The 27,890-nt window shown below is 37.1% G+C and overlaps 1 protein-coding gene across 1 annotated transcript in view; it reads right to left on the bottom strand.

Annotated features, from left to right (window-relative positions):
* Positions 1-27,890, bottom strand: part of VAV3 (vav guanine nucleotide exchange factor 3) — a 414,102-nt gene that overhangs the window by 117,144 nt on the left and 269,068 nt on the right. Inside the window, exons 18-19 of the mRNA XM_065907662.1 lie at positions 20,939-20,964; positions 15,794-15,839 (exon numbers count right to left, since the gene is read on the bottom strand). Coding sequence (XP_065763734.1) covers positions 15,794-15,839; positions 20,939-20,964 — 72 coding nt within the window. The remainder of the gene's footprint in view (positions 1-15,793; positions 15,840-20,938; positions 20,965-27,890) is intronic.

Genomic DNA, 27,890 nt, shown 5'->3' with positions numbered 1-27,890 from the left:
TAACTGTGGTTACTGGCCAGTTAACCTGTGCCAAGCACTGTGACTGAGTGCTTTGCATGTTATGACCGCACAGGCAGGAAGTAATTGAGCCAGGAATCTGTATCCAGATGTCTCTGATTCAGAACCCTAGACTCAATCAATACATTTCACTGCTATATACTATGCATGGGCATCCTCAAAGCACGTTAAATTTATATAACATTACCACAAATTAAATAACAGCCAAATTAAAACCTTTTAAAAATGAAGATAAAAAATAGAAAAATAGGGGAATTTTTTTGCCTTTCAGAAATGTTATCGAAAAAATTGGCAAGAGACATGAAGTATGTTTGTTCTTGTGCTTCGATGATGATTAATGAACTCCGTTTTGGAGAGGCAAGATCTGCACTTGGCATTAATATTATAAACTTTTCTCATCCCGGTAGTTTCTCTTTAGGTGGGAAAATTGGTTACATAAGGCAGTGATTAATGAGATACCACAAATGTTGACTTAGTCCCAGATAGGGATTTTTTTTCTCTCTCAAATCTAAACGCTTCACAAAAATTAATTTTAAGCCACACTACAAATATGAGTAAAGTGCGGATTCAAGTTGGAAATACATCATATGCTCAACCTGAGTCCATATGCTTTTTTCCAATTTCTTCCTGTTTTGCTAGGGGAAAAAAAAACCATCTTTGAACAGTCTGAGATTCCAAGAAGGTGTTGCCATTTTGTTTTTTCAAAACCATTGGCCAGATTCTGTTCTAGAATACTGTTTGAATTTAAATGGGAGATTCATAACTTCAAAATATGAGATCCCTAAAGCATGGCAATATAGTTTTTAAATGATGAGTTTCTTCTTCTGGGAGTTAACAGTTATAATATTAGCAATACGATAGTAGGTGAATTGGGGAAACACATGAATACTTTCATTATTCATCCATTTAATCCTTACAATGTGCTCTAAATCAAGTGAAGGAAGAATTCTTAATCCCAAGAAGTAAAGTTCTGCCTGAATAAAGGCATCACATGATTCCTATGGCCCATTTGAACTAGTAAGGAGTTACGAGCAAAACTTCTGGTATCTGGACATCCACGGGCATGTTTCCTGAAGTCATTATTCTACTTGCTTACAATTGGGCCCCCCAAGAAAGGCTATTTATTAAACACCTAATTTTTCATGGCAACATATAAAACTTCCTAAATTCTCTAAAACAAAGAATTTCTATACTGTTTTGGAAATGAGGATATATCTATGACATTTTTCAAACTAAGCAGAAGTGAATTTTTCTTACTTTGATGATAAATTATTAAAACTAAAGATCTTTTAAAATAATAGGTTTATTAGGTGTAGCCCCAGAAGTCACTGTGTAAATTAAGATGAGAAAAACTGCAAAATTAAGGAGAATATATTTACAAGGAGAAAAGAAATCAATGGAAGGTGGGAGAAACTCTGAACTCAATAGCCATGAAATATTTTTTCCTTTACTTCGAAAGAAAGTTTAGGAGAGGCAATCCTCGTCTGTAATCCAACAAAAAAACCTAAATTATCTCAATATTAAATACCTGTATTTCTTCAAAATATTATTCCCTTATTACACAAACAGAATATATACCGTGACAAACTTTGTACAATATAACTTATGATCTGAGCAAAATATATGTATAAAAAGTAAACAATGCAATATAGTTATTTGGCAACATATAATAAAGGTAAATTTAAATTTTGTAAAATACTGTACTATAAATCCTTAAAAATATTTTGATGTATGTCTTGAAACTCCACACAGAATTTTCATTTATTACTTAAATAAAAATAAGTTAAATAATGTTACATAAATTAAACAATAAGATGAAGTAAATATTTAACAAAATTCAGAATGGGAGAATTTTCTAAGCATAAAAGTAACAAAAAAAAACATAAATAAAATATCAATAACTATGATAACATGAGAATTTAAAACATTATACAGAAAGAATAAGTCAGAAAAAGTTGGATAAATATGACCTTTGCTGGAGCAACCTTTTTGTCTCTATTCATGTTCTGTTGCCACCCCCACTTCCTCCCCTCAAGTACTCATATCCTGGGTTTCAGTTTAGACTCCATTTCCTGATGTTCACGTGTCTAAGGTATGTGTCCTTTAAGCAAAGGCTCTGATCTCAAATCATACCCTATTATCTTTGCTCCATGACACTGTGTTTTGTGTGTGGGAAAATACATCCTGTTCATCCTTGTAAACTTCACACCAAGCCTGTATACTTGTCAAATGGTTGAATGAACAAATGAATAAACAAATGTGCTCATGAAACAAAGTCAAGTGATAAAAACAGGACACTAAGTTGAAAATACAGATATTTTATAAACATATGGCAACACACAAAGAAAATCAGTATTAGAAAAAGTGTATAATGAAACAAAAGTGTGAAGGGTCATTACCTTAGTGAGGGGATTATAGGCAATTTTTCCAGGAAACTCTTCTATGCCTCCTTATGTTTTCTGAACTTTTTAAGAATAAAGTTTTCAAAGTGTAAAACTCTTTCAATTGAAGAATAGTTCCTTTATATTAACATATTCATTTCAGTTGTGTATCACTGTGATTCAGTATTTTTATAGGTTACACTTCATTAAAATTGCTATAAAATAATGGCTATAACTCCCTATGCTACATAGTATATCTTTGTTGCTTACCTATTTTCTATGTAGTAGTTTGTATTTCTAAATCCCATACCCCTAATTTGTTCATCTCCCCTTCCCTATCACCTTTGGTTACCACTATATCTGTGAGTCTACTCTGGTTTGTGTATACATCCATTTACATATGTTTTTTACATTCCACATATCAGTGATATCATACAGTATTTGCCTTTGCCTGACTTATTTCACTAAGCATAATATTCTCTAGGTCCATCCATGTTGCTGCAAGTGGCAGAATTTCATTCTTTTTTAAGGTCAAATAATATTCATTTGTGTGCTGCAGGCTGATTCTTTACCATCTGGGCCACCAGGGAAGCCCATGTTAATATCACTGCTTCCTTTTCCATTCATCAGTTGATAAGTACTTGAGTTGATTCGATATTCTGGCTATTGTAAATGGTGCTTCTGTGAACACTGGGGTGCATGTACCCTTTCAAATTAGTGTTTTTGTTTGCCAAGCACTGGGACTGCTGGATCACACGGTAGCTCTGTTTTTAGTTTTTAAGGCACTTCCATACTATTTGCCATAGTGGTCGCACCAATTTACATTCCCAGCAACAGTGTACAAGGGTTAGAACTCTGATTTACCTAAGTTTGAGTGTCATCAAACAGACAAAGCATGTGCTACCTCACCTTTAAATTTAAAAATCACCAAATCAATATATATAAGAAGTATGAAATATCATGGCATGAAAAATATGATTTGTCACTACTACAGTTATACAATACAAAAGACAACCTTCCAAAATAATGTGAATGCAGTTTTTCAGAATTGCATGCTATTAAAAAAATCACACATCAAGTCACACAGTTAACTTCTTAAAATGGCTGTCTTAAAAAAATCAATTGCATTCCAGTTTAATATTTAGACTGCCAGAACTCATTCTTTCCATTTCAAAACTGTTAAGCAGAGTGAATTTTGCTGGGTGTCATCCACCCAGCCTGTTTCAGTGCCAGTGACTACAGCTGTTTGTTTCAGAATCTCTAATTAGCTGCCTTATCTTCTGCTAAGGATTCTTCTGGTGCTAACTTTTAATCGTCCAAATTAATTGAAATACTGTAGCAATTTCATATTAACATTTTCAAAATTAACAATGCAGAAAATAAAATCACCCATAAATCTGCTTTGTAACAGCAGCCACTAATGAACTCTGCAAAACAGACCAGATCACATTGCTAATTTGCACTGTACTACATGGCTAAACTTCAGGAAATAAGCTTTTCCTGTCCAAAGGTTGGCATAAACAGGGTACCCAGAAGATCTCTAGAAGAATGAGGTCTCTGGATCCAAACTGCAATTACATCCTGGTACCAGGAAATGGCAACCCACTCCAGTACTCTTGCCTAGAAAATCCCATGGACGGAGGAGCCTTGTGCAGTCTATTGTCCATTGGGTCACAAAGAGTCGGACACAACTGAGCAATTTTACTTTTCACCAGCCAGATGCTGTGTAGCCTTGGGTAAATTACTTAACCTCTCAGAGCTTTGGTTCTGTCCACCATTAAATAACAGTATCTCCTTCCTAGGATTTGTAACAAACAAACTCCAAGATGAATCCCAACAATTCTTACCTCTTTGTATTCACATGCTTGTTTAACACCCTCCCCTGAAAGTAGGCAAAACCTGCGATTTGCCTCTGGCTGACAGAAAGGTGATGGGATGTCATTTCCATGATCATGTCCTATAAGACTTAATTTTCCACCCTTCTTGGAGACTCCATCACCTTATTGGCTTACACACTTTGAGGAAATAAGCAGCCATACTGGGGAGGCCTGTGGGCTAAGAACTGAGGACAGTCTCTGGTCAACAGCAAGCTGGGGGCTGAAGATGTCAGTTCTAGAGCCCATAGGGACCTGAATCCTGCCAACAAGTACATAAGGAAGCTGGGACTGACTTGAGCCTTCAGATGAGATATTGCCCTAGCTAACATCCTGAGTGAGGTCTTATTAGAAACTCTGAAGCAGAGGACCCAGTAAAACCATGCCAAGACTTCTGACCCATAGAAAGTGTGGAATTAAATAAACATGTGCTATTTGTATGGTAATTTGTTACATAGCAATAGAAAATCAATACTGTTGATTAGGGAAGCCCAATATGAAGATGGAGTGTTTAAGTATCAGTAACAACTACCCCCACCACTATCACTTACAGAGCACTTACTATGTGCTAAATCCTATTGATAAATGCCTTACCTATTATCTCATTTAATCTTCACAATGACAGTAGAAGGAGTTGTTACTATTACCCCACATTTTAGAGATGATAAAACAGGTTTATGGGTCCAAGATTATACAACTAGTAAGTGGAGGGACAGGACACAAACCCACATCTATGCCTCTGCAGAGTGCTCATGCTAAACGGTGGCACAGGGCTACCTCTGAAGATGAGAAATGCTCATGCGGGTAGAAGTCCCCAATACAGTCAGCCTCCCCATCTGTGGATGCGGAACCCACGGGTAGGGAGGGCCGACTGTGCTACACCATTTTCTCTAAGGGACTTGAGCATGCACAGATTTTAGTTATCTGTGGAGGATCCCAGAACCAATCCCCTGTGGATACCAAGGGACATGACTGTACAGACAAAACTAGAAAGAGTCCTCCTTCTCCTTCCTACCCCAACCCTTTATTCCCAGAGAGCCAAGTTATGGCCTAAACTTAATGCCTCAAGGACTGCATTCTCTGGCTCTCTAGCACTCTCATCCTGACCCTCCAGGGCGAAGAGGACCTTTCATCTCACCTGCCTCCACAAAACATGCCGTGTAAGATCTTGTTTCCTTAGTTCTCTATAATTTGATGGGCCAATCTACACTAACATGTACATAGGTAATAGTGGAACAAAGGATTATCTCCTTATGGAAACAGAGTATCTCTATCTAAAGGAGATTATCACCTCGATATTTTAGGTGTAAAGTCAGGGTTATAAGAAGATACCGTGATGCAAGAACACTTTTGTTATCCTTGCAAACTAAAGCTATGAGTAGTAGCAGTAAAGTCACTCAGTTGTGTCTGACTCTTTGCGACCCCCATGGACTGTAGCCCGCCAGGCTCCTCTGTCCATGAGATTTTCCAGGCAAGAATACTAGAGCAGGTTGTCATTCCCTTCTCAAGGGGATCTTCCCGACCCAGGAATTGAACCCAGGTCTCCTCCATGGCAGGCAGATTCTTTACTGTCTGAGCCACAGGGAAGCCCAATATGAAGATGGAGGTGCTGGGGATTGAACCCAGGGCCTCATGCATGCTGAGAATGCGCTCTACCAAAGAGCTATTCCCCTAGGAATGAGGCTCTTTAAAAAATGTCCAGTTTGCATTTTAGGCACATTCCTCAGGGTTTATTTTGTGATACTATTGATAAAAATCAGTCAAATAGAAGAGACTAGAAATGGAAAAAGGCCAAGGCAGGATAGGTGGAAAATCCAGCTACAATTTGCCCAATGAGGAAAATGTCTGAAATTCACAATAACAGACCTACATTATAATCAGCTCAAACAAAGCTTCTCACCTTTCCTTCCCCCATTCTTTTGTAAGCATAACTGTTCTTTCTTACTTAAAACAAATTCATGTGAACAGACTGGGTCAGCCTCTCTCCCCAGGCTGGAGGTGCACACAGAAGCCTGATGGCTCATCACAGGTACCCTGGCTGCAGACATGGCATCAGAGATGAACAGAGATCTGGGCCAAACCAGGTAAAGACACCTTGGGAATTTTGTTAGATCTATTGGGGGAAAGGTATTCCATTTTTTCTGGGATTACTAGCTGTGGGGAACGAAGAATTGCTAGTGGCCAACTTTGCTTCCAAATGAGACAAACCTGCCTGAGGTACCTGACAACAGAAAATCAACAGAGAAAAAAGAAAAACAGACACAAGGAGAAATGAAACTTGATGATATCATTTGAGCCCCTGGATCTAACTCTACTTGAAGCCAAAACACTCAACTTTAGTTACTGAAGTCAATAAATCCTCCACTCTTTTTTGTCCCTTAAACTAGAGCTCCTTCTCTTAAGAAGGGCTCACATCCTGATAAACCCACTGTAAGCTGAAAACATCATAAGTTGAAATGCATTTAATACACCTAAGCTATTGAACATCATAGGTTAGTCTAGCCTACGTTAAATGTGCTTGGAATATTTACATTAGCCTATAGTTCGGCAAAAATCATCTAACACAAAACCTATTTCACAGTAACGTGTTAACATCTCATGTAATTCATTGACTACTGTACTGAAAGTGAAACAGAATAGTGTAAGTGTCTCAGTTGTTCACTCTGTGATCATGTGGCTGTCCGGGAGTTGAGTTCACTGCCTCTGCCCAGCATCACTGAGAGTATCACGGCGCACACACTAGCTGGGTAAAGAACAAAATTCAACATTGGAAGTATGGTTTCTACTGAATGCATGACGGTTTCACATCACTGTTGTAAAGTCAAAAAATTATAAGTAGAACTATCTTATTATGTCTACAGTCTACAATGAGTTTATTCCAGTTGACAAATGAGCACACTGGGTGGTAGAGCATTGAGGTCAGCATTTGAGAATATCAAACCTAGTAAGAGACTGAGAGCTTTATTTAAATATCTGTAGTTCTATATAAATGCACTTTGATTGACGTACTTGTCAGTTATCTTGTCTCCGTGTCTTGTGCCCGTCTTTATTCCACAATGTGTTTCCCCTATCTTGCCATTCTGGTCAATAAGACCATTCATAACCAGCCACATTACTGTTCAACAGGTATATGTTTGTATGGCCTATCTCTTCAACAAAATTCCAAGGTCCTCAAAAACAGGAAAACTTCCATATATTTCTAATACTGCTGCAGAAAAAAATGAGTCTCAAAAGAAACGGTATCTGTAAAAAATTTTTTAAACCTAACATAAGCTTTTATTCATTCAAATTAAAAATTTAAAAATCGACTTGATTGGAATACACAAAAAGGTAAATAACTGCCAATATGGGTCATTTTGACAGAAATTCCACAAACTGCATTCCAGTGTTCTAATTAATGTGCTAACCATTCTATTTGTGTTTAAAAGGACTATAAAATTATAAACGATTATGATACTAAGGATTGCTTTATCAATGTCCTCTTTCCTTGTATCAAGCAGATATTACTTGTATCAAATATTACTATTTGAAGCCAATACTTTTGACTCAACTGCTTCCTTTCATTTACCTTACTTCAGACTAAAGTTCTGGAACAAGATTATCTGGTTCTCAGAAGTTGTTGGCTCAGAAGAAATTTGTGATGTTTCTTTGCCTACTTAGCATTACATTCTTTTGCTTCCGAAATGGCTATAAGGGCCACAGGTTCACCAAAAAAGTTCAGACCATACCTGATCTTCTAAGTAAAGAATGATTTCTCAATGATAAATATTAAAAAGCAGATCACGCAGGTTCAACACTTCCTTTTCAGAATATTTTTCTAAATATGTAATAGATACACACTTTATTTTCTAGGACATAACTACTATCATAAGGCTTCTCTGGTGGTTCAGACAGTAAAGTGTCTGCCTGCAATGCGGGAGACCTGGGTTCAATCCCTGGGTCGGGACGATCCCCTGGAGACGGAAATGGCAACCCACTCCAGTACTCTTGCCTGGAAAATCCCATGGTTGGAAGAACCTGGTAGGCTACAGTCCATGGGATTGCAAGGAGTCACACACGACTGAGCAACCTCAGTTCAACTGCTATTGTAACAGAAATTATGAGTTAGAAGTGCATAAATGATCCAGAAGTAGGTTCTATATATAACACTCCAAATGTTTTATAATTTCAATAATCACATAACTAATGCTGTATTACCCACCTAAAGCTCCCTGTAAAAATCTTCAAGCATTCACTGTGCTCTTTTTTCCTTCACTGGAGGTACCCGAGCCATGGAAATGACTGGGCTTTGGCCTTGCCCAAAGGTGTGGGCAAACCTGCCAGATAATAGCAATCATGACCCTTTGTGAGTTTGGAATGAGCTTTCAAAGGGAAAAATAAGTCCCCAAACCAAAAAAAGATGTGAGGAAGGGACTGTGATATACATTTTAGAAAAATATCATCATGGTAAAGAGAATTAGAAAGGCAGTCCCGAAAATAACTACAAGGGGATCAAATGCCTTGTGCAAAGCTAGTCTTATTGTCTGTGGTTTAATAGAAACATGAGAAAATCAGCTATTTTAAAAACCAGAGCAGGCTCCCCAGCACTCGTGCACAGTTTGGATTTCTCATGTCTCTGCAGTGAATCTTAATCACCAGGTTCTATTGTCCCAGTTTTTTCCCAAGTTCATTTTTTCAATGTAAAATATATTTTTACACATTTACAATTATGCTCCTGATATTTAGATGAGGATTTATGTTTGATGAGAAATTCTGTTTAGAGGTGACAGAAAAGACAGAAGTGGGTATGACTGATTACTATGGAAATATGGTAATCTACAGACATTTTATTACTTATTTACTATAGACAAATGCTTCCCTGGTGGCTCAGTTGGTAAAGCTGCCTGCAAAGCGGGAGACCTGGGTTCGATCCCTGGGTTGGGAAGATCCCCTGGAGGAAGGCATGGCAACCCACTCTAGTATTCTTGCCTGGAGAATTCCCATGGACAGAGGAGCCTGGCAGGCTGCAGTCCATGGGATTGGAAAGAGTTGGACATGACTGAGCGACTAAGCACACATACACAAAATTTCACTTAAAACCTTTAACAGTATACATTTGTTTCCCTCCCAAAAAAAGAAAAATGCATTTTTTAGATTAGTACTTTAAAAAAAAGCCTGGGCTGCTATTTTTCTCATCAGTGTTTTCTATTTGGTAATTAAGAAGATAAAATTTCTCTATTGAGCAAATTGGCATCATGTTTAAAAGCAAATCTAAAGGGAATCAATAATTATGTTTAGATTTGAAATGAGTTTACCAATGCTTTGAAATTAAAACATTAACAGAAAATGTATTAAATTGTAATTCAATGTAAAAAACCAGCATGAAAAAAATTTTATATAAATGAAAACATATATAGACAACTCAGCTCAAAAGCAATCTTAGCCTATATTTTCCCCTTTCTCTTCCAGTTCTTTTTGATTTCTGGCACCTATGACATAATTAGATCTTTTTATATGTTTACCAGACTATTTCCTAATTGTTTTTATGACACTATGCCGTACTGCAATGAATCAGAGTATAAAAAAGATATTAAAATATTATATATATACTCTCATCTGCATGCATTTATGCAATCAAGACTTTGTGCCTGTATCTATTCCTTCCTTAGGCAGAATATAAATTGTGGGAGGGGCCATGTTTTATAGTCAATGATATGGCTGGTGTTTATTGTTGTATAAGACACAAAGTTGGTAATATAAAAAGATTTCTTGAATTCCTTTCTTCATACAGGAACAAATTGGAATGGCATTATTTATCAATCTTACCCTCCTGTAAGAGAAACTGACCATCTTTGAAGATGTCTGCTCAGAAGCAGTAAAACATCTCTTCAGTGAATAAGAAAAGACAATGCTTCTAAGCCATTTTTTCCTCTTTGTAATTAAGAGGTTAACAATGAGTGTATGAGATTCAAGAGTTCTCAGAAAGAACTATTCATTTACTATTCAAGGCTATCACAAATTATATAAGTAACTTAAGATCAGAAGAAAAATGCTATCCCTAAACCAAGCTATGGTTATTCCAGTAGTCATGTATGGATGTGAGAGTTGGACTGTGAAGAAAGCTAAGCGCCAAAGAATTGATGCTTTTGAACTGTGGTGTTGGAGACAACTCTTAAGAGTCCCTCGGACTGCAAGGAGATCCAACCAGTCCATCCTAAAGGAACTCAGTCATATGTCTTCTTTGGAGAAATGTCTGTTTAGTTCTTTGGCCCATTTTTTGATTGGGTCATTTATTTTTCTGGAATTGAGCTGCAGGAGTTGCTTGTATATTTTTGAGATTAATTCTTTTTCTGTTGCTTCATTTGCTATTATTTTCTCCCATTCTGAAGGCTGTCGTTTCACCTTGCGTATAGTTAGTCCTGAATATTCATTGGAAGGACTGATGCTGAAGCTGAATCTCCAATACTGTGGCCACCTGATGTGAAGACCTGACTCATTGGAAAAGACCCTGATGCTGGGAAAAATTGAAGTCAGGAGGAGAAAGGGATGATAGAAGATGAGATGGTTGGATGGCGTCACCAACGCGATGGACATGAGTTCGAGTAGGCTTCTGGAATTGGTGAAGGACAGGGAAGCCTGGTGTACTGCAGTCCATGGGGTCGCAAAAAGTCAGACCCAACTGAGCGACTGAACTGAACTGAAACATTTCCCATCTCCCTCTAATCTTTAGGCAGTGTGACAAAGAACAAGGGCCTGACTTTTTAAAAAGCTAATGACTGTGGACTTAAGTGTAAGATGCTCTGAGTTCCACAAATATGAGATAATTTTGCGATAGTTTAAAACTATAGAGTTGATTAAAGGAACACATGTCCTGGTATACAGAGTCACCAAAGGCATATGAAAATAAATTTTTATCTTCTATACTCAAAAGGGAATTTTAAAGCTCAGTATTAAAATTTAATTGGTAACTCTGACCTTGGGTGCCACTTTAGGTGAAAAATATTACACCAGTGCTCAGATTTTCTTAAGATTTATGATCTCATGTTCTTGAAAAAGCCTAGCACCTCCGTGTTCCTGAAATAATTGATCTGTCTCTCACAAGTGCTATGTTCCTGAAACCAACATCTGTCTCAGGAAGAAAAGTACAATCTGATGAAAATACTCTGCTATATTTAAAAAACCAAAGAGCTACCAGAATCTGCATCTAATGCATTACTATATTTATAAACCCAGTCAAGATCATAAATTGATAAAATTTCTTAGCACATAATAGAAGATAAGAAAAAGTAAACTAAACTGCAAAGCCATATCTGTAAATACTACCTGTAAAATTAACTATAATAATAAAAAGTGAATATTTTAAATGTGCAAAAAAGATACAATGCAAATCTGTACCTCACATCTTTCATCATTTGAACAGAACTCCACCTCAGCAGGTAAAGACCTGCCTGACAAGGCAGGAGACATGAGTTCCATTCCTGGGTTGCGAAGATCCCCTGGAGGAGGAAATGGCAACCCTTCCAGTATTCTTGCTGAAAAACTCTATGGGCAGAGGAGCCTGGTGGGCTACAGTCCAAAGAGTCAGAAAGAGTTGGACATGACTGAGCACCGCACCACAATATACACCTTTAATCTAGTGAGTCTTTCTTTGTTTGTTACTGTCACAAACACTACTAACTTCACCATCAATCTCTCAACTACCACTGTTGATTGTGTCTCTTATTAAAGAAAAGCAAAATATCATGGAAGCCATCAGATAAGTAGGCAATGATAGTAAATCTGAAAATGACTGTGATAAAGTAACTTCTAGCTTCACTGAGGATTCAACATAAAATTCTGGATTTCTTTATAAAGAAATAACTGGCAAATACTTTTGATTCTCCTACACATGACAAAATGTTCAATATTAAATAATACACTCTAACACAAAGTCATCTTTTAACAATACTTTTCATGTATATAGTAAAATGTACACAACATTTTATTACAATGTAAAGCTCACAACAACTTTGTAAGTAGGTACTATTATCAATCTCCTTTTACAGATCAGTAAACTACAGCACAGAGAAGAACCAAATTGCCAAACATCAACAGCAAGTAAACAGCTAAGCTTGGGCCCCACCCTAGGCAATGTGGCTCAGGGCCATGCTTCCTATCACTGGACTATTCCATATTCTCTGGGATATTGGTCCAAATTATCAGCAGGAGGAATTTTTTTTTTTTTAACATGTTCATAGCAACTTTATTTGTAAGAATGAAAACTAAGAGCAACCCAAATGCCATCAATAGGAGAATGGATAAACACAATAAACACACTGTGGTATATCAATACACATGGAACATAAAGGAATAAACTTTTGATCAAAATACAGATGAACTCCAAAGTAATCAGTCTAAGTGACAGAAATAAGACAAAACAGAGTACATACTATATAATTCCATTTATACAAAAATTTTCTAATGTGAACAAGTCAACAAGAAAGAAAATAGATTCTTATTGTCATGGTATAGAGAAGAACAGAAAGCACAGGAATAAAGAAAGAGTAAAGAGGTATTAGGAAATTTTGGTGGGCAGGAGGAATTTAAAAAACAAAAGAGTTGGTGAATGCAGAGGAAGTATATAGTCATTCATTAATTCATTTAACAAATACCTATTAAGCACCTCCTAAAACTACAAGCAAGCCCCGTGTCCTTATGCTTTGACATAAAAGGCTTTTGCTTTAGATTCCCAGGCCTCCTCTGAATCTCAAAGGCTGGCTCAACAGTTAATGATTAGGAAATGTGAAGGTGCAGAAACAAAGAATAGCTGTTGGGTTGGGGAACTGCTAACAATTTGGACTATAAATCTGCCACATGACAGAATCTCTGAACTCAAAGTTCTCTGAAAGATATAGAAAAAGACCTGACACATATTCCTAAATTGTTTTTACAGGAGGCAGACGCCCTCCAGATGAAAACACTGACCACAAGAACATAGATCCTACACTGATTAAATCAGAAGGCTGATGATATTTGAAACTTCACCTTGATGCACACCAATCTGAGAATTATGCACAAGCTGATCACACACTCTACAGCCTCCTCCCTCACAACAGCTTTTAATATCCCTTTCCTGAAAGCCATTTGGGAGTTCGGGTCTTTTGAGCATGAGCTGCCTGTTATCCTTGCTTGGTGTCTGCCATAAACACTGTACTTAACTTCAACAGAATCTGGTGTCAGCAGATTGGCTTTAACACTCTAGGGTGAGTGGACTAAAGTTGGTTCCATAAGACTACTATTCAAAGAACTAAGCATTAAGTTCCTTTCCAAAACAAACGGTCTATGGAGAAGATATATAATTTACCCTTGTATATAGCTCTGAAATTTGGATCTGGTGAAGTGGTTACATCTGTCCTCCAAAATTTTTTTAACCATTTTTACCTACAAGTCACCCTAAGTGAGTCCCTGGAAAGCAGTCTATGTGCTAACCCTTTGGAAAATAAAATAGCTAAAAGACAAAAGATAAAAGAACCTTTCAGTCCTTTTACCTGTCAGTAAAAACACTGATAGCAAATAATGCTCTTGGGAAGCAGTTTTTCCATGCTTAGGAAATCTCGATCTTATTGAACCCTTGTTTAAATATCCCATAGTGGAATATCTTCCACACAACTGTGAAAATCTTCTTAACAATAGTTACATAAGGATCAACTCAGAGTAAGACAGTTTGATAATTGTCAAACTAGGGTTTATTTTGAGCAAAAAAGCTTTCCAACTTGCCAACAGAAAGTAATAAACATAAAGAAACAGAAAGAGCAAGGATACAAAAGACAACCAACTCTATAAACACGTAATTCAAGCCCAACATCAAAAGACACCTTACAGGGAGAAATGTTTATTACATTAGTATCTACAATGGGGAAGATCATCAACTATTTGCTTTCTTTTCAAAAGTGAGAAAAAATGAGAAAGCAGTCTCATATACCTAATGGAAAGCTATATATAAATATATATATTTTTCCCCAAAAAAACATAGCATATGGCACCATTTCATTTGTGTTTGTAAGTTTATTCTTCATGACGTTCTAAAAACTTTGGACAAATAAAAATACCAGAAGAGTTATACCTACAGAAAGCCATCACCTTTAAGATTAAGTAAGATACTTTACTATTGATCCACTTCACCATATTTATAATCAGTAAATTCATTATACCTACCTTTGAGTAATTTAAGGGCTCCTAAAAATTTTAGATATAAAGTACATTGTTAATAGTAAAAAATGTGTTCCTACTGACACACCATAAATGTAGAAGTGCATTTCGTTGGGGGAAAACAGATTAGATAAAAATGCCCATAGAAGAAAAGGAAATATTTTAAAATAATATTTATAAAGTTTAGATAACTTACAGAAACAGAAATACTATAACTTGTACAACATAAAGAAAAATATTATGTTCATAGTCATATACTCCTACTAAATTGAGCAAAAGTCACTTTAAAATATTATTGCTGAGTCTTCTCTACAAAGGGTATTGTCTTGGGAAAGTCAGAACCAATAAAAAAGTAAGCCAGATCCCCTATTTTTTTAAATGGCCTTAATTTTGTTCTGTACTTAAAAGATTTAAACTGATCTCAGGACACAAGTGAGGCAATTTCTAGCCAGAGGCAACAAAGCTCGTATAAACCTTTTCCAACAGCTCATAAACTGGCATGGCTACCAGGGGTGTGGTTTCAGTTAAAAGCTATAATGCTTTGAAAGCTAAACTTTATAACTAGGTGAACACTGTTTACAATGGGGAAACAAAACACATAATCTAGACTATTTTCCAGCAAGAAAGACTACTCTATATTTCTTGTTCCACTTGATTTATTATCAAGTTCATATATTGGAAATCCTTTAGCCATGAACACCTTTTACCCACAATAATATGACCATATCTTTGATAACTAAACTCTGGAAGGCACTGCTTAATGGATGAAAAATAATTATATGAAAATAATGACAGGGTCAACCTCATGATACTAAATAAGAAACAACTGAATGCTCTCTGCAGACAAAAAATGGGTCTCCGGAGAAGACACTTGTTCACAAAGGCCTTAAACTCATTCTTCTATGATAAAATAATACAGATACAGAATAAAGAAAAGTATTTTCCCAAATGGGGAGAGTACAAAGTTGTCTAGTTTATAACCTCCCTCACCCCCTCAGAACAAGCTGTTTTTTTAAGTACCAGTTTGCTGGTTGATTTTTTTCCAGGTTTGGGAGGAAACAGGGAAAGGGTGTTGGAACTTTGAGCATTAACCAAGTACCCTGAGGCTGTTCAGTAAGCAAATAACCAGCTCAACTGCTGACTGTGGAAAGACTGTGGTACTGATGGTTACTCATCACATGACACTGTTTTAGGTAAATGATTTACACAGTAGACGGTCACCTTCTGGTCACACATTATATACCAAGCTCCAAAGAACAAAGGCCAACAATCTGTCTGACTTTCTACTGCTATTCCCATACACTTTCACAATCACTTAACTAAAGAAATAATTATAGATGTTTAATCACACACCTGGATCCACCGGTCTGGGGGTTCTTCGGAGTCCATTGGTCCGTTTCTGTGCAGAAAGGCAAAACAAAGACTTTGTGTTATCAAATTGTATTATTTTGCAACACTCTGGAAGTCCATTGAATGTTGCACTACCTCCATTTAACACTACTGTAAAACAGGTAACTAATAAGGGTCTGCTGCATAACACAAGGAACTCAATCCTCTGTAATGCCCTATATGGGAAAAGAATCTAAATAAGAGTGGATATCTGTTAGCAGAAACTAACACAACATTGTAAATCAACTATCCTCCATTATAAATTAAACAAAGCAAGAGTATTACTAAAGTTGATCAAAACACTCAGTTCCAGTTTCTTTTTACAATTTTTGTTTCTCTAATGTCTTCCACTTGCTAAATCACTGATATGACACTATGGGAAAGAAATACTTTTCATTCACCATCTCTGAGGATTATGACTCACTTTTTAAAGTCATAATACAGGAATTATGAAAACAAAGCCTAGGTAGCCATTTTTTGCTTAGAAAATGCTCCCAGCAAAGAGTTTTGATCTCCAAAATTCTAATGCAGCTTTTTTAAAGCCTGACAGACCAGAGACTGGAGAGTAAACAACCTCCAAACAAAGATCTCAAGCTCTGATTTTGAGCTTGGTATGGTAGTTTAATTATGAGATTTATGGCAGTTTAATTATGGATCAGTGATATCTGAATACTTTAAGAAACAAAATAGACATGCAGCCTGTAAACCATGAAAGTAAATTCTTATTACAGAAAAGGAACCCATAAGAAAAATTGTGATTGTAAAAATTATAGATAAGATGCAAAACAAAAGAGGTTTTAAATCTTTGAAACTGTGTGGTTATGCATTTGATTTTATAAGCATTAAATTCATTCCTACCCAATAACTACTGCAATCTCACTAATTAATAAGAACTTCATTTTCACTTTTGTTATATAACTGAGTGCAATGCTCAGTCTATAATTACAATATAATTCAGATTTTCACAAGAGCAATTTTCTTTCTACATGTGTTGGGGTTTGTGCCTGTGTATGGAGCCCTGGTTTCATTCAGAGCAGAACTGGTTTTGCCAAGCTCACATTAACTATGGGTTTTTCTTAGGGTTCCCCCTGTTGTTTTTGTTCATAAGTTAAATGGGCCTCAAAGGAGCTGCCAGGGTTTCTCAGGCAAAAGCAAATTGGAGAATTATTGAAAATATAAACTTGGCTTTTAACCCAACTACTTTTAAAATACATTTGTTAAAGCCTAATATGATCATTAAGTCAGCATCGACGCTTCACTGAACAAGCTGGATGGCTATACTGGGGGGAAAAAAAACTAGTATAAAGAGACCCTCTCCTTACTCATTGTGAGTAAGAAAATACCACACTGGGCTTCTTAATAACCAAGCACAAAAAGGGAAAACATGGTAAGTTACAGGTTCATATCCAATAACTTGGAAGAAAACTGCCTTCAAAAAAACTTCTAAAATTGTATAAAATGTTTGGAGCTCTCTATATAAATAACTATATTTTAAACAGGAAAATATATATTGATGAATGTCTTATGACTGTTTACTGTCTACATTTCCCTTCATTTTCTTAATGTACAACAGATACTGTCTTTCGACTACTCTTACTCTTCCTACTATCAAAGTGCTTGGAAGGCAAGAAAGGAATTCACTCTTTGGGTCTTATTCCTACTATCCCTAAGCTAGCACTATTTAAAAATATTACCTTAGAAAGTGAAAAAGAGAACTTGAGCTCAAGAGCAACTCTGTAGGACCCTGAAGTTAAGATTAAAATAGGGAACATGGCACAATTATTTAGAGTATGGATTCTAGAATCTGACTGCCTAAGTTCAAATACAGACCCTCCCCGTCACTTGGCATCTGATTGGGAGCAAGATAGTTAAAGTCTCTGTGCCTGTTTCTTCATCTATAAAACGGGGATATTAATACCACCTACTTCATAGCATTTGTGGTGAGAAACATGTTAATTCATGCTAAGTGTTTAGAACAGTTCCTGACACACAGTAAGGACTATTAAGTCATAGCTTATTATTATTGTCATTATTATTAATTTCATGATATTCTGAATGTTTAAGCTCAGGGAAATGATCAATTTTTTCTACTAAAGTACTGCATGCACTACTACTATATTTTAGGTTTTTCCTCCTGCAAGTCATTGGAAACCAGTGACCCTGAAAGCAAGCTTTTCTATAGGAAATGTAGGCAGTTGAACAAAACTATGATTTGGTGCATTGAAAAAAAAAAGAGAACGAGAAAATTTCAGCAACTTAGATCAAGTGCATTTTGAGAGTTTGAGATTTATTACAGTTTAAAAGCACCAAAAAATATTTTATATATTCTAAAAAATTTTGAAATGTTTAGAACACATTTACACAATTTCAAAATGCAAATTTCAATTGTTATTCTGTCATATCCCATCCAAAATACTCCTCTCCCCAACATATATTTTCAAAACCCTATATTCTCAAATGCATGAGACAGAGCTGGACAAGACCCATCCCAGGAGGAAGAGAGGGGTCCATCAAGTAGCCACCCTAGGAGCTCTCGGTGATCCCCCTCCACCATGAGACCAGGACAATCAGTCTGCAGGACATTCTCAAACTTCTTTTGATTTACCAAGAAGTGGGAGGTGGGAGGGAGGGGACAACAAACCAACATAATTTTATTCCTAGCTTCATTATCTATTACCTTGCCTTTCTCTAAAAAGAAATATCTGTATTGCCCAAGAACCTCTCTTGTCTCTTTTGGGAGAACCCTAATTCTCTGTTGATTTTAGCAACAATACAAGGAAAGATTCATTTGCTATATGAAACTGGCTTTGGTTCCTCTACTTAAAAGGCAGAAAAACCTACATTAAGGAATAGATAGGAAGTATATATACACACGCTAAATACTGATAGATATGTAGTGACAACCTTGCTTTCTGGAGCTAGAAGTTGCTTCTGAAAGTCCACTCCAAAATGGGAATCTGGAAGAACATCCCAGGTTAGGAAGATGGATCCTGTGGCTACTGAAAAATGACCTACCTTAAGAATGAAGTGTAAATTAAAAACTCATAGTCATGGTTATTGAAAGGGGAAGAGAATAGGGCAAATTGGTCCATGGAGGAAAAAGGAGACTTCCAACAGAGAGGGGGCAGAAATCACAGAGCTTACAAAAGGGCTTCACTGCTAACTTTCGGAAAGACTCCCAGACATCACATAAGCATTTGTGTTAAGAGTGAATACACCTTTCACAAAGTTGTAGTGGGGAGGTATGGAGTGAAAGATGCTTCTTAACATTCTTTTTCTACAGTTCTTCCTTATGCTAAGCTAAAGTTTCCAAATAGGTTGACCAGTATAAGATTTCACTATAATTATCCATTCAAAGTAGAGATTATTAGCAGAATCACACATTAAATAAAAATTACACTTATTATAATCAAAAGTTAAGCAAGTCACTAAAACACAGATGCTACATTTAAAAAAATCAATGTGAAAATGAATTCTTTTCATAATAGGCTTAATGTGTAATTTTTAAGAGTATTAAATGCCTGGAGAGCATTTTTTTGTATCGTTATTTTGTACCAGTGTGAAAATTATTAACCACTTATTATTAGCACACTTTCTTTTCTGTAAATACACCCATTTCTCATTACTTAAATAAAATCAAGTGAAATCATCTTCCCTGGGGGAAAAAATAGATGTATCTAGCAGTATAAATGTAAAGTAATATTGAGTTACAGTTCAAAGCTCTACAAGGATATCTGTCTCAATAATCTAATAAGAGCGTGAGAGAAGAAAAAGAAGGCTACTTTCTAAGATCTTCACTCGCACTGCTGGAAGAATCCTTACAGTCCTGATGAAAAATCTTACCTGTCAACTAAACACTAAAAAAAGTTTACATTAATTATTTTAGCCCTAGCAGAAGTTGCATGACCTATTTTTAAAATATTATTATCCTGTTATGCATTCCTTGAGCTAGATTCTAAAGTCTAAAATATAGCCGATGGATAACACTAAAAGGGTACACGTGAATTTTCTCACATCACATTCTTGGTTCCCAATATGCACAAATTACATGCTGATGCAAAAAAGTGAAAGCAGTTACCTCTTGTTTGACTTCTTGCTGTACTTTTCATTATTTTTAGCAACTATGTAAATATCAGCCTATTAAAAACATACTAATATTATACCACCCTTAATCAGATATAATTGTATATGCTAAAATAATTTGATAAAGAATGTACTTGTCTTTATTTTGAAATTCTCAGATTACTGTATTTCAGGTTCATATTAGTAACCACAGACCTTTTACGTTTTAGTTTTCTTTGTTATGATTTTTGGAGGAGGTCAGGTAAGAAATATATTACTTTTGGTTGAAGGCCAAGGCACTAGTTGCCTATAATCTGCCACATTTTTCATTCTTTTCTATTTTCTTAAAAGTGCTTTATTCTGAGAGGTGACAGAGATCTCATACTTCTAAGCCATCAAATCTCAGAATCTGTTAAACCAAAGGAAATGTTATCAGATTCTGATTTGATCAAGAAGACATGATACAAATCATGATTTTGCTCAGGTGGAAAACTGGCAGAAACATACACGCACATCCTTAGAAGAATGCTAGAACTTCTTAGTACTAGTGAATGTCAGGCAGTGACATTGTTTTATCCTAGGATGAGGGCCACCTTTTCTCCTGTCCGAGCAGAATCAAAAAGATTTATTCCAAGGGAATGCCTTCAGATGCATTAAGTTTTATAAGCCTCAGGGTTTGTGGAGTTCTGTAGCTGGAAACAAGGGAAAGGCATCTCTACCAGATTAGTGCTACGACATTGCTACAGTATTTATTCGAAATTCAGCTGAATAAATTAAGTACCTAAGATTCTGAAATGCGCATCTTAACCCACATTCTTAGATGAAATATTCACATTTTTCCTCTACCTAAGATCTTCAGATGGTATCTGAAAACTCCTCTTATTTAACCTGTGCGTTTCACTCAAAAGCACTTGATTAGTCACTCTAGCTCTGTTTCTATCCATTTTAAAAGGTACATTTAACATTTTAGGGGTTTGAGCCTGCTTAAGTTAGCAAACAATCTGAAATGCAAAAGTTACAAAAGAAAAATGTAAACTTTAATCTTACCTCTGAAGGTTTGAGCGTCCCTTGTTCTGAAACAAATGTAAAAATTGGCATTGTCAGTGAAGTTGTTTTGTTTAGTTAGCAACCTTAGCTTGTTCTCTGCAGCGTGGTAGAACACTGCTGCTTTGTTTTCCTAATGATACCTGTTAATATATTTCCAAGGTCCCTCAGGCTGGGCTAGTAATTGTTTTGCAACCAGGTTCTCTTGCCTTATTGGCTGTCAGGGAAGTGACTCATAGTACTAAATGACTTCTAGGTTAAGCTTAACTTTTTCAATTGTTTATTAAGCAATTTCAATCCAACCACACAAAGCTCCTTGAAACATGGACTTGCACCAAGTTTATGTACATAAGAGAAAGCTAGATGGGAGCCTTTCTTTCAACATACCCAGTTTTAAGAATCTAAACACAACATGGTACAAACATATTACAATTGCCTATATTACAACTACTATAATAATTGCAAATTTAACACATACAATTTGCATATGAATTTTGCATGAAGTGGCTGTTTCTTTTAGTTCTATTTGGGGGGAGGGACACAGATTGATTTAAAGATGGAAATTAAAAATGGACAAGATTCAATCCCAATGCTAATCTTCTTTTCATCCCAATTTACCTGTTTAGAAATAGAAATGGCAAACTCCATTACATTTCAGTTCCTGAAAATAACTAACAGTTAGGAAGGGCCCTGAGATATGCAAGAGACTAACTTGGTAGAGGGCAAAGGGTATCTCTGAGAGGAAAGACATACTGCACGTGGAAAAGCTGGTGGGGAATATTTTTGTTTCCTTCCTCCATATCCAGGAGTACTTATGCATATTATAATTTCTCCAGACTGCAGAAAAACATCTCATCATTTTGAGCCTATGCTATATTTTTGCCAACCAAAATGATCCTCTGAAGAAGGATCTGAGAAGAGAAGACACTGATGAGAACATCAGGAGAGAAAGGGTAGTTCTAAAAGAGGGCTCTGTAGACTAAATGAACCTCTGATAGAGGTTCCAAGAAGCCTCAGAACCAGAGTTCAAGGGGAAAAGTACCAGAAAACCTGAGTAGCTGTCAGACTGCTTTACTAGGGAAGACGGCCTGGGGCATGGAACAGGTTTGGGGCCTTTCTGCTTTTTAAAGGACTATACCTGATTAATGGAACTGAAGATGCATGAGCAAAAAGTCACCTTTCTGCAGAAAAGCAAAGCCTGCATTTCTTTTTCAGTGTCAACCCTATCATCCTAACTTCCCCACATAACTGCTATGAAGGCATCTTTGCCAGGTCTGAAGTTGGCCTTTACAAAGGACTGAAAGCTTTTTCCCTTCTCCTCCCTGCTAGAAATAGGCAAAGTTTTAGGAGAAAGATTGTCTAAGGGAAGTTGTGTAGGGAGAGGGTCTATAAAAGTGCCATTTGGCTGGACACTGTGCCCAAACTGAGAACCCAGGTTAGGTGAACTCAGGTTCCTAACAGACAAGTTGTGATACCTGTTACACTGGTTTAACCAGAAAGACCTATAAGCCAGAAAAGCCCTACACTACTTTCTTCTTCTGTGAGTCAGAGAAAGAGACTGAATTGGAAATCACAGACAGCAAAGAAGCACCAAACAGGAGGAGAGTTTAAATTTTCCATCCAAGCAGGCTGAGTAAAGCTTTGATATTTCCAGATGACCTCTCAATGGGAAAATCCCCTATCTTTCAGGGTTGGAGTTTAAAAATGAGAGTGCATATTAATTTTAATTCAGAAATATTTTTTTTCCAACACTGCACAGAATGGTTGTTATGTCCTGGTGACGTTGATCTGTTACAATATGTTTAAATATATTTTATTTTTAGCATAAAACCTAGGGTAGCGCACATGGCAGTAGTTGGCACATCACGTCCCAGCAGTGCTCTGGGTTTCCTCAGGAAGAGAAAACGGCTGTATCTAAGGTGATGATCTAGCTATGCATATACCTGCACATCTTTACCTAGAAAACAGATCCAGGGAACAGAAGCTCCTCATTTACAGGCTCTTCCTGTCTTGGTTCAAGCCAGCCAGCTGCAGGCATGAGTGAGCACTGAACACAAAACATAAAGCAGGTAAGGTCCAGGCAAGGTATGAACGGGACCGGTCAAGTAAGGAAGACACTCGACTTGGCTGACCACCACACCCAACGCTCCCTCCTTGATTTTCCTGCCGCCTACTGTCTCCTGCTTTCCTGCTTTGCATCTCATCAAGCTTTCCTCCTAGTTATTGAATGTACCTGCTCTTCACAAAGGCTCCTCTGTGAAACGCAGATTGTAAAATGGACAAGGGGCTTCGTGCTGGATACAATTCTAACTCTGAGGGCCTGAGTCCTTAACGGGGGCTTATCCTTTCCTTGCCCCCACGCCCTGTCCTCCTGGCCATCACAGCACCGCCACCCTCCCCACTGCCATCCAGAAAAGAGGCTCATTTCTTCCATGGACTTGGCATAGAGCAGTTCACACTGTGATCTGCTCATGCTGGGCAGAGCACATAAATAGTGGCTCTTAAAAGTCTGAGGTTTTATTTAGTCATATTTCATGGCAGGGTTCTGTAAATATTCTGAGGAGAGGGCAAAAGCCAAAGGGCTAGAAATAACTCTTAGAATCTGTTCTGAGTTCAGAAATTCTTAACCAGGCTCCTTTATTTATACTTTTGTACTTGTTCCAGTGGTCGTGCCATCAGACTGATTGGCCCCTTTACAAACATGATCTAAATTCTGATAACCGTATCAACGCAGCAGCTATAATTTTTACAAAAATAACAGTGACGAGGGAGCAGAAAACCCAACTGCAACACACTGTTTCATACATGTTTAAAGTAAAAGTCAATCCTGGACGGGAAAATAGAATAAAAACCTCTTCTGATGATGTATTCTATGGAAAAGGTGCTCTGATTTTGAAATCTGCAACACCACCCTTCATTTCCTCTTGATATGTACCCAAAGCTACTTTGGAGGGCACTCGGAGCTCTAAAACCTTCTCTGCGCATCACAGTTCCACACGAGGACGAGGATAATGAGAGCTGATGACTATCAAATTTATTTGGCTGAATTCTGACCAAATAGAAAAGTGGGCGGTTGAGATATGACAAAAGATCTCTCTTTCACTGTCTCTTTTTCTTCTGGAAATTTCCTTAGAATGGTCATTCAACTCTTCTAGTTTCCAAAAGTTTTTAATCCTCAACTTGCCCTTACCCTGCAGCCGATTTCTCGGGCTCCTATTGATCAAACTATAAAATGTTCTTACCCTTTCAAGACCTTTCTAGATGGTGACTCACAAGCCCTCAAGGGGTTTATACCTTGCGTTCTTTCATCATGTCCCAACTGGCTTAATGTAATTCAGAGAAGTGCTGTCACTGAGGTGCTTGGAGCCTGAGCAGAACTCCATCTTCAACGGCAGCACAGTGCATGCATTTGTGTAAGACAAATGATTTTCACTGAGACTTTAGACTCATATCATTCATTTGTTTAAACATACACTTCAGTCCTATTATATTTGTTTTCCAATACAAGTGGCTCTCAATGCATGCATTATTACACAACCAGCTTTGTCTCTTGCCTGAAGTTCTATTTCTTAAGACTAAACAAATTGCTGCCCAGTAAGATCATTTGTCTCAAAAGGGATCACAGGAAAGTAATTACCAAGAGAGCCTTTGAAGGTTCTTCATCATCATGGCTAATATTCTATTTTTATGAAACATTAAAACTGAAAGGCAGTAGGACTGATCAAATTTTGGAGGAAGTTGCACAAACCCTATTTTCACCACTCAGATCTATAGCAATATTCTGAAAAAACAAAAACATAACTAATACTTGGAAAGAGGCTTTGATTTCAAGTCTTTTCAGGAGCTCTAACAAGGATCCAACCATATGAGTTTTCAGTTCACTCTAACAATTATTAATGTAAGATTGGTGGTGGTGGTTTAGTCGCTAAGTCATGTCTGACTCTTACAACCTCACGGACTGTGGCCTGTCAGGCTTCTCTGTCCATGGAATTTCCCAGGCAAGAATACCAGAATGGGTTGCCATTTCTATCATTAAATTGACCCAAATAATTAAATGGAAGGAATAATAACTACTCTAGAATATAAAATTGTCTCAGTAAGTTAAAAAAGATAACTAATTTATATAAAAGACTTTAAATAATGTTAAATAGAACCAAAGTCATTTTTTTATTATGAAATCAATGATTAAACTTCAGTTTATGTAAAAGTCATGTGATAAAATGCCTAGTGGTAGAAGGATAAAATAAAATTATATTCTAAAAGTTTATCTCTTATGATAAAACACTGCAATGTGCTATGCTTAGTCGCTCAGCTGTGCCCAACTCTTTGTGACCCCATGGACTGTAGCCCACCAGGCTCCTCTGTCCGTGGGGATTCTCTATGCAAGAATACTAGAGTGGGTTGCCATGTCCTCTTCCAGGGGATCTTCACAACCCAGGGATCGAACCCAGGTCTGCCACATCGCAGGCAGATTCTTTACCATCTGAACCATCAGGGATGCCCAAGAATACTGGAGTGGGTAGCTTACCCCTTTTCTCCAGGGGATCTTCCTGACCCAGGAAACAAACTGGGGTCTCGTGCACTGCAGCAGATTCTTTACCAGCTGAGTTAGCAGGGAAGCCCAAATACTGCAATACTACTTATAAAAGAGCTATTTCAGATGGCAATGTGGGGTGTAGGTTCTAGGTAGCAATCTTGCAGGTTTAAGCCATGATGACACCAAGGCTACTTTCAGGAGTGGCTGCAGCAGCAGCAGCAGCAACCTGGCCTAGATAAAAGAGTGATTAAACAGATAAGCAAATGGGGACCTGTTTCAGTTAAATATTAGAGCAGCTGAGGCTTGCACTCCCCCTAAAGGAAAAGACAAATTAAATGGAAGTCATCTGCTCCAGCAGTATTTGCCTTCCAATGTTACTTTCTTATTTAAAACAAGAGGATGTAAAGCAAGCTATGTTGATCAACATCAAGCTAAGAAGGAGACAGAGGAGTTTAGTCATATATTGCACCAAGGAAAAAAACAAAAATGCCCCCAAAGGTTGCAGTCTAGGGCTAGACCTCCATGGTAGCATACTGTGAGAAAGAAACACGACTCTAGAATTACATCAGTTTTGCAGTGACTTGTTGAGAAAGTCTCACATAATGGAGTTCATACCTATCCATTATTAAGGTAGGAAAGTTTTGGCAGCACACCTCGGAATCCATGTACATGTTGATCACTGAGGTTGCCATGGTGAATGTGAAGAAGTCAACTCAAGTTCAGCAAAAAAGAGATTAGAACTGCCTTCTCTTTATATCTATACAAATCCTCAAATGTTAAGACATAAACTAATCACCCAACCTTCAAATTTGCTTCCAAGTTGCACAGTTTGTCTTAGAAAAAAAAATAAACTTAAAAGACCCTTTTAAGCACTTGAAATGTACTTGAGTTAATAATCTACCATAGTCAAATATTAATATGAATGAATTACTTTTAGAAATGAACTGCATTTTTGCCAACTAATTATTATTTTGAGGATGAATGAAGACTAGACAAATTCAAGGGATATAGAGCGTGAAATATAAAAGGTTTCTGAACCCAGGGAAGACAACATCCAAAGAAGACATAAATTTCCACAAAAAAAGAAGCGTCTAAGATACTATTTCAAATGCTTAATGGTTAGTATCTTTACTACATCCAACACTATCAAGGATTGTAGTTGGGTTGAAATATTCCTGTTTAGTAAGAAGGGGTAACAACTTGATGATCAACACCTTGACTTTGGACTGGATATTAAAGGATAGATAGAAAAGATGAGAAACACATTCCCTATGGTGAAGGAGCATATACTCTACTAAAGGAAATAAAAAGTGCCAGAGGGAATTCTGACAGTCCAGTGGTTAGGACACCACACATTTACTGCTGAGGGTCTGGGAACTAAGATCCCATAAGCCACATGATGTGGTAAAAATAAAATAAAATAAAATAAAATAAAATAAAATGCTACAAACTTCCATTAAAAAATAAAGGATTTTCTTTTTTTTTACCCATTCTGATTAGAGGATGGGTACTGTCTAGTCAAGCCTATGGTTTTGCCAGTGGTCATGTATGGATGTGAGAGTTGGACTGTGAAGAAAGCTGAGCATGAAAAATTGATGCTTTTGAACAGTGGTGTTGGAGAAGACTCTGGAGAGTCCCTTGGACTGCAAGGAGATCCAACCAGTCCATCCTAAAGGAGATCAGTCCGGGGTGTTCATTGGAAGGATTGATGCTGAAGCTGAAACTCCAATACTTTGGCCACCTCATGTGAAGAGGTAACTCATTGGAAAAGACCCTGATGCTGGGAGGGATTGGGGGTAGGAGGAGAAGGGGACGACAGAGGATGAGATCGGCTGGATGGCATCACCAACTCGATGGACATAAGTGTGAGTAAACTCTGGGAGCTGGTGATGGACAGGGAGGCCTGGTGTGCTGCAATTCATGGGGTTGCAAAGAGTCAGACATGACTGAGCGACTGAACTGAACTCATTGTGAAAAACTCTTAAAAAATAAAATTAAAATTAAAAAGGTCAGAGAAAGTAGTGCTCACCAAAAAGTTCATGGGCTCCACTACTTGTCCAGCTTCCCTAGTAATTAAGTTGAGGCCATGTGACTGGTTTTAACCAATGGGCTTCTGATGCTAAAAAATAGAATTGCTCACTTCCAGTTCAAAGGTCTTAAGAGAAGCAAGTCCAGGAGTTACATGTTGAATTCACAGTCATAAGATGGAACTAGCTTGGATCCCTAAGCCATTACTTATAAGGCCAGAACCCACAATAAATACCACATGTGTGAAAAACAAACTTTTATGTGTTAAAACCACTGGGATTTGGGGTTTTCTAGTTACCATGATACAGCCTAACCTTGGCAAAGACATAAAACTGACACACAAACTAATTAGAGAATAATTTTTTTTTTTTTAGGTAAGAGAACAATTTA

This window comes from Muntiacus reevesi, chromosome 1 (genome assembly GCF_963930625.1).
Source record: "Muntiacus reevesi chromosome 1, mMunRee1.1, whole genome shotgun sequence".
NCBI lineage: Eukaryota > Metazoa > Chordata > Mammalia > Artiodactyla > Cervidae > Muntiacus > Muntiacus reevesi.
Note: the sequence above shows the minus strand (reverse complement) of the source record. Positions and strands in the feature narration are given on the sequence as shown.